The sequence below is a fragment of the Delphinus delphis genome, chromosome 11, assembly GCF_949987515.2.
Source record: "Delphinus delphis chromosome 11, mDelDel1.2, whole genome shotgun sequence".
Classification (NCBI taxonomy): Eukaryota; Metazoa; Chordata; class Mammalia; order Artiodactyla; family Delphinidae; genus Delphinus; species Delphinus delphis.
The window spans coordinates 38,256,364-38,264,180 of NC_082693.1; the positions used below are offsets into that span (position 1 = coordinate 38,256,364).

General features: G+C 56.0%; 1 protein-coding gene across 1 annotated transcript in view; it reads right to left on the bottom strand.

The window, feature by feature from the left end:
* The window catches only part of COL2A1 (collagen type II alpha 1 chain), a 30,493-nt gene extending 23,336 nt beyond the window's left edge, over window positions 1-7,157 (bottom strand). The window contains exons 1-7 of the mRNA XM_060026183.1: window positions 7,073-7,157; window positions 2,965-3,171; window positions 1,482-1,498; window positions 1,240-1,272; window positions 1,106-1,138; window positions 954-1,007; window positions 688-789 (exon numbers count right to left, since the gene is read on the bottom strand). Of these exons, the coding sequence (XP_059882166.1) occupies window positions 688-789; window positions 954-1,007; window positions 1,106-1,138; window positions 1,240-1,272; window positions 1,482-1,498; window positions 2,965-3,171; window positions 7,073-7,157 (531 nt within the window). The remainder of the gene's footprint in view (window positions 1-687; window positions 790-953; window positions 1,008-1,105; window positions 1,139-1,239; window positions 1,273-1,481; window positions 1,499-2,964; window positions 3,172-7,072) is intronic.
* Window positions 7,158-7,817: the final 660 nt, after the last annotated feature.

A 7,817-nucleotide genomic window follows, 5' to 3' on the forward strand; every position in this document is an offset into this window, starting at 1 on the left:
AACATAAATTGAGAAATATAACTAAAAATATCACTTTTAAAGTTTCTTTTTTTCTTTTCCAAGACTTTAATGCCCAGCAAAAGACTAAAATGAACAGTCTTGAAATATTTTAACAGGGGATGTAGTAGGCATCTATGAGCCATTCAAGTTTAAAAATTTAAATCATAGCAAACATCAAAATGGCAAACCTGCAAAAACTGGGCAATAATATAATTTGTTGATTGGTTTGATTCCAAAAATGACTTTAGCCACACACCTTCGCTCAGTGGGGCTCTTTCATGAGAATAAATAATTGCTTGGAATGTACTTGGCAAAGATGAAGATTCAATGTCTTCCAAGGACAGCGGTCACTCTTCTTCCAGGGAACTACAAGTGCCCAGTCATCCTCTCCCCCAAGCCCCACACCCACTCCCAAGAATCAGCCACACAGTACAGACGCCAGGAAGCCAGGTAACTGAAGACTTGCTTTGCAGAAACCCAGTGAGTGAAAAAAGTCATCCCTTAGCGCCACAGTCTCATGCCTACTATGTGATTCCACTAAATTATAGGCCTGGGGGAGAAGCCCATGGACAGGCTGTGTACACACTGCTGGCAGCCCTGGGAGCCAGCCAGGTGAGTGTGACTAGCAATTTAGAAGCCACGCTTCTGGAGGGACAGACTGAAGGAAGGGGACATAAGGATACTTACTCCACCAAGACCAGGGGGGCCAGGGGGGCCAGGAGGGCCAGGGGGGCCAGGGTTTCCAGGGGTCCCAGGCTCTCCATCTCTGCCACGAGGTCCAGGAGCACCCTTGGCAGAAAGAGAAAAAGGCCCCAATGAGAAGCAGTGTTTATGCAAGAACCATCTGTCTACAGGCTGCCCTTGAGGAGGTAGGTAGTCAGTCATTTGGGGAGGGGGAGCTTAGAGAACCTTGGCAGTCCACAAGGGTCAGACAGCATTGTTTCTCTACTCACTTTTTCACCTTTGTCACCACGATCACCTCTGGGTCCTTGTTCACCTGCAGGTCCCTGAAAATGAAGAAAATATTGAGATGACAGCCAGACCAGGGGCCTGCAGTTCAGTAACTCAAGGAAGACACGGAGGAAGGGGTTTCTCCCTTTCTTACCTGAGGCCCAGGAGGTCCTTTGGGTCCTACAATCTGTGATAGAGAGACCCACAGGACGGCAAGTTAGAGGGAACCTCAAGGACATGACCCAGTTAGAGCAGCAGATGCAACGTGGGAGTATAATGCGTACTTACATCCTTGATGTCTCCAGGTTCTCCTTTCTGTCCCTGAAACACGAAACACTGTCAGGATTGAGCCAAGCAAGCCCACCAAGCCCCGAGCACACAACCTTGCCCAGGAGCCCTTGCATCGAGATGCCCTCTGAAACAGATCCCTGTTGATGTCTAAAGACCACAGGCTGAATGAGCATAGCACTGCTCCTAGAGAAGGAACTATAAAGGCAAAAGAAAGCTCAAAACACAACAAAAATCCTCACCTTTGGTCCTGGTTGCCCTGCAAATGGAAAAAATAGAGAAGGAAAATGTAAGATCCATGAGATGGTTACGTACAACTTCTTGTCACTTAGACACTCTTGAACGGCTCAGACAAAGAAAGGGACACAACCAGGGAAGGAGGCAGCTTCCTGTTACTCCACTGAACCCCTCTGTTGGGGTGTTAGGGTCACTGGGGTCCTGGAGTTGCTGAGGTCCCATGAGGAATGGAGATGACGCAGACTTTGTTATTCGAAAGGCAGTCAGCATGCACAAGAACGGAGCAGGGGTGGTACAAAGAGAAAAGGAAGAATTCAAGATCTAATCAGCCGTCTAGAAAGAAAGCGCCCGAAACTGGGAGGTTCAGTCTCTTCTCCTCCTCACAGGGTAAGAAGCCCCTCCGTAGCCCAAGCGCCACCCCACCCCCCACCAACCTCCTCCACCCCAGAAGAAGAGTTAGGTAGTTGGAAAGGTCTTACATTCAAGCCGGATCTCCGTGAAGCAAGCACAAAAAACAGCAGAGCACAGGAGTTACAGAGGGCGTTGGAGCCAGTGCCACCCCGAGTCAATAACCCCTTCCCCCTCTGCAGCAGCGAAGTCGTAAAGGTGATCAACGCTTCACTCACACAGGTCCCCTCAGAAATGATCTGGGAATCTGGACCATCAAAGCAGCTTCCCCAAGCAGCTTTCCAGGGTGGGTGAAGTGTTAAGGAAAGGCAACTGCTCGCTTCCCTCTCAATTGTCTTGTCTACTTGAGCAGGAAGGGAAAAGTGAGGGCCACCCAAGAGGCCTAGATGTGTGTCCCCAGCCACCCTCCAGGGAGATAGGGCATGTGTTCCAGAGCTGAGGAGGGGTCACCTGCACACCCGCCAGCCCTGGTTCCAGCTGGGAGTTAACAACACACCAGGGCGCAGGCACGCGGGGCTCTGTCCCAGCCCCATCTCCGCCCTTCTCCTAGGAACTTGCTTCTTAACTGGCAGTCAACGCCAACAGAGGCAAAACCAAAAGGAAACGGCCACGCGTGGTCCATATTTCAAGAAGGGGGCCTGCCCTCCCTGTCTGCCCGCTGGCCAGCAGAGCTCGCTCCACACTGAAGACCATACGTCTGAGGCCTTCTACAGAGAAGCCAAGGTGTGGGTACCGGAGGAGGAGTTAGTCTGCGGTTTGGCCAGAAGGAGCACTGCATCTCCACGGTGGCGCTAGGGATCTGCAGAGGTGATTCCAGTGAGGATACCTGTGTGGAATCACCTCTGTCCTCCACGTCTCGGAAGCGTAGCGTTTGGGTGAGGAAGGACCCCTCTAGTGTGTCGGGCTCACTCAGTGTCAACCTGCCAGCGAGAAATGGCCTTTCCTTTCAGCCTCAGCTGCTGGGGTCCCATGGATAACCAGCCCCTCTGCTTCGCAGAGATGACTGGCATCTATGGCAGGGCATTTGCTGCCCTCGCAAGTAATTTATTTATGTGGAACAGGAAATAAATAAATTACGACCACTGGCAGTGGTGAGGTCAGTTGAGCAGATGGGGCAGCACTCTCCGAAGGGGGTCTCGGGGCTGAGGCAGTCTTTCATGTCTTCACAGATTATGTCGTCGCAGAGGACAGTCCCAGTGTCACAGACACAGATCCGGCAGGGCTCGGGCTTCCACACATCCTTATCGTTATACCTCTGCCCGTCCTGCACACAGCTGCCAGCCTTCTCTGCACCGGGGGTGGGGCAGGGGAAGCAGACAGCCAAGGGAAGGAGGGGGTGAGGAGTCAGAAGGGAAAAAGAGAAAGAGGTTGCAAGTCAACTCGACATAATTCGAATGCTGAAGGAGGTGGGCTCAGGCCACTCGAACACAGAGAACTTGAAAATGATTTTTCTAAGACATCGTTCATTCTTCCGTGGAGTCAACAAACATTTGTTGTGTGCCTTGCACTCTGCTGTCTATTCACCAGTGGAAATCCTGAGCCAGCAGGGAAGGCGAGGGGGACTGACTATGCCTACTGTCTTCGTGCATCTAGCTAAATACAACTGACAGCTAAAATTTAGAAGGCGTGCAGCAAATTCTACCCACAAAAATTAGACTCTGCAAAGAGCCAGGCTCCCAAAGTGATGTATGGGGGTGGGGTGTGTGTGAGAGGAGGAGCTGTGACAATTAGGATCTTCTTCCATTCTTTAAATCATATCAGGATTAGGACCAATTTGGGGAGGGGCATAGGCCCAGTTAAACAATACACCTGGGACCCAAGGGTATAACAAAATGCCCTGGGGGGGCAAGCAGGGCCAAAGTACCCCGCCCGCTGCCGCTGCCGGTGCTGACCTCCAGCTGCAACCGTCTCTGGAGAGACCTTGCTTCCATCTGAAGACAGCAGCCCAGCTTGGAGGAAGGGGGTGTGTGGTGGGGGCTTTGAATGCCTGGTCCGGGCTAAGATTAGCCAATCCAGGCCTGGCCTCCTCCAGGAACGCAGCCCAAGTACGGCATGCACTAGTCCCTCTCCACAAGCGGCCTGCCTTCCGGAATTCGCCCTGCAAACGAAGCCTGCGCTGACAAGAGCGCTCCGGAGAGCGCCAAGCGCGGCCGAGCCCGCGCCACGTGCCGGGGAGCGCCCAGTGCTGTTTTTCTCATCAAAATCCCCAAAGCCCTGGCGACTGCGGGGGTTGAATAATAGGAAAGGGCCACAAACCAGGTGGGCGGAGAGAGAAACGGCCCGCCCCGTGCTCTTTAAGGAGACTGAAAGATAAATCTTTCTGTCTTTTTTTTTTTTTTCCACTAGAAACGCTCCACCCAGCCTTTAGGCGAGATAATCACGGGGAGGGGAGGGGGGGAGAGGGAGCCTAGGGTATATACAGTTGTTGCCGGGGCGCACGCACCGCTATATATAGGTGGAGCTGTAGAAAGCGAGCTGCGGGAGAGCGACTGGAAACCCCCCCCCCCAAGCCCAAGAGGGGCCGTGAGGGAAGAGAGTAAAGTGCTGGGAGAGCGGGGTGCACCCTGAAGGCGTATCAGATTTCCCTCGGAAGAGTGGCCGGGGATGAGCGGGCGCAGGGGCGGGGCCGCAGCGCTGGGCGTGAGAGCCGTCGGGTGACTCTTTGTGGCTGCGGCTCTGGACACGGCTCGCCCACAGACACTGGGAGGGTGAAAAGTGGGATAAAATGACTGCCCCAGAAAGGAGCCAGCGCCGTAACCGGATCCCCTAGGTGTGGACGGAGGAGCCCAGCGCCACCATAATTGCCGTTCGAAACGGCTGCCGATAGCATCCCGGCGCGCCTGATCGGGTTCCCCTCATTACCGCAGCGCCACATAAGTGATTCTTTGTAGCAGGCCAATTAAAAAGTTACCTCTTTCGGGGAACTGTTTTGCTTCGCAGCCGCTTTGCGCAGGGCTGGAGCCCGGGAGGTGTCCGCGGGCGGGCACAGGGGAGCATTGTGGGAGAGGGGGTCGGGGAGTCCTGGGGAACCCACCGGACCTCGTCTCTCATGAATGCGGCTTTTCTCGAGTGCACACAGAGCCCGATTCACAGGTCTCCGCAAGGAACCAGTTTAAATAAATACGGGCAGCGTTTCAGCCCCATCTGGAAGCCATCGCTGCCAATCTCCCAACGCAAACAAGCCTCACAATGGAGGATTGAGGTCTCTCCCCTGAGCCGAGGGGCACATTCAGAGGCGAGGGCTGTGAAATGCAGATGTGGGTCAAAGACGCCGCAGCCAATAAGTTTCTCAAACTTGTGGAAAGATGGGGAGGAGGGTCGTGCCAGAGTTCTAGGTTTCTGACATTCCTGATGTCCACGCAGACTGCGTCTTTCCCCACGTCACGTCTTTGGGTCCGCTGACCCGGGGTAGGGGGGTACGGAGCCGGGATGCGCCAGGGTGCAAAGTCAGCGGCTCCAAAGCACTCCCCCTGGGGAGGAGGAGGATCGACTGGAAGATCTGGGCCCAAGAAACTGTGGAATTCACTACCTCCTAGGAAGGCTGCGGCGCTGAGACGCTCTGCCACTTAAGTGAGAGCCTCTAATACCAGATGGAGAATTGGGGAGTTATTTTAGAGTCATCTAGCTAATTCCACTGCGAACTGAGGCAGAGGTCGGTCAAGAAGACAGTTTTGTGAGTGTGTACATGCAAATTTAGGACAAATATATAGTCAGTCCGAGCTGGGGCCACTTATAGACGCACCGTATTCCAACAAGTACCCGGGAGCCGGCCTCCAGCTTAGTGCACCATCCGACAGCCTGACCAAAATCTCCTGCCCGGGGCTCCCTGCAGCTGCACCGCGGGCCCCAGTCCCGGTCAACCACCCTAATGCATGGAAAGTCCTTCTGGGTCCGCAGCCTTCTAAACTGTGTCTGCAGATAGCCTAGTGGCAGATGAGATTGCAGACAGCCTCGTCGGCAGACGGACTTTGACTTCCATTACTCCCCCCCCCACCCCCCCCCGCCAAAAAATTTCCCCTGCGATTGATTTACAATTTGTAACATACAAAGACAGGGCTGGAATCCCAGCCGTCGGAAACGTGCCCAAACACGTGGGAAAAAAAATAACTTCTCTACCTAATACACTTTCCAGGCTTCATTTGTCCTAAATATAATCCCAGACAGTGAGACTTCACCAAAGGAGGCGATGGAAAGGTGCGGTTCGAACCGCCTTTGGACCAGACTGTAAAACTGCCGTCTCTAACTCTATTCGGTTGAAATTGTTATAGCAATCGACCAACCGTGTCTCCTTCCTCTGCTACACACACACACACACACACACACACACACACACACACGCACGCACACGCACGCACGCGCACACACACACCTGGCAGAGCCTCGGTTATTTCCAGAAACTTTTAGAAAAGTAACTCATTGTAGTACCTGGGCGGGGGTGGGGATGTTAGGGGGGAAGACGGCGGGGAGAGGGCGCTATTTTCCTGGGCGTTTGAAAAGCACGGTCTGGTTGGAATGTTATCGCCTTTCAGATGGCCTCTCCTACGGGAAGTTTCTGTATCCTTCAGAGGCAAGGGGAAAGCCGAGATGCGAAGAGGGCTGCACTTTGCTCCTGGGCCAGCCGTGAGGGGGAGGAAACCCGCGAGAGGCGATGAGGTCGCAGAGTGTCTCTCCGAAGCCCTTCTTTGTGGCCTCGGATTTCAGCCCACCAGTTTCCGAGCATCTCCTTTGTCTAACTTCCCTTTGAAACCCCCGGCACCAACCCCTGGACACTACTGGGCCGTCAACCCCTTGGCGCTCGCTCGCTCCTTTGCTCGCGCTCTTTCTCTCCTACTTCTCCTAAGCTCGATGGGCCGCAACCTGTTTTGCTGAACTCTGAGTGCTTCGGAAAGCCAAGTCGTGTGCGTGTGCGCCTAATTATCAAAGCTGGTGGGAAAGAGCGCGCTTAAAATCTGTGCGCAAACCTCGGACCCGACGCTTTGCTTGTTTAGTATTCCTTTGCAACGCAGGGACCTGCAAATGCCTCCAACCACGACCGGCACGGAGGACGCTCGGGCAGAGCCCCTGACTTGCAGAGCTCCACTCGACGAGCTTCTGCGCATCCGCAGGCTCCAGAGCGCGAGAGGGCCAGGCAAGAGGATGCGGCGGGACGGCACAGAAGGGTGGCAGGCAGGGGCTGTGGGCAACTTACGGACATCCTGGCCGTGACACCGAAGGACAGCGGCGACGAGCAGCGTCAGCAGCACCAGCGTCTGGGGAGCCCCGAGGCGGATCATGGCTCACCGCGGGGCCTGGCGGAGCCGGGCCCGGGCGGAGCGCAGCGAGGCGGCAGGAGCACGGCGTAGGTCCGGGTCTCTACCGCGCCCTCATGCAGGAGGCCCCTCGGAGCAGGAGGAGGAGGCAGGAGACCCGGCAGCCCAGCAGCGCTCTGCGTCTTCTCTGCGCCGCGGCGCCCGTTATATGCGCCCGGCTCTACTCGAGGCTGGAGAACTCGCCCAAACCGCGGGCCGCCCCCGGCCCCCCGCGGGGTTGTAACCTGAGACCCCGCCCCCGGAGCCCGCCCGGGCCCAGCCAGAGCCCGCACCTGCCCGGGCCGGACCCCCCTCTCCGCTAGCCCTGCTTCCCGCCTCCCACCCCTAGTGTGCCGAGTGGCCTGATCGGGCGGGGCGCAGAGACGGCCCCTGTACTCCCCTCCACCCGGGGCTGCGGCGCTGCCCTCTCCGACCACAGGCGGGAAGGGGGGCCTCCGGCCCCTCCCTTCGGAGTTCTGCCCGGATTGGAGGGGCGGGGGGTGTTTGCAGAGGCGCAGGCTGCGAGCCCTAGACCGTGGACGGAAAAGACTTGGGAGGGAGGAGGGGAAGCGTAGAAAGGAGCAGCGGGGGAGGGAGAGAGGGGGCATCGCGTTGGGACCTTGGGCGGGAGGCGAGGGGAAGGGC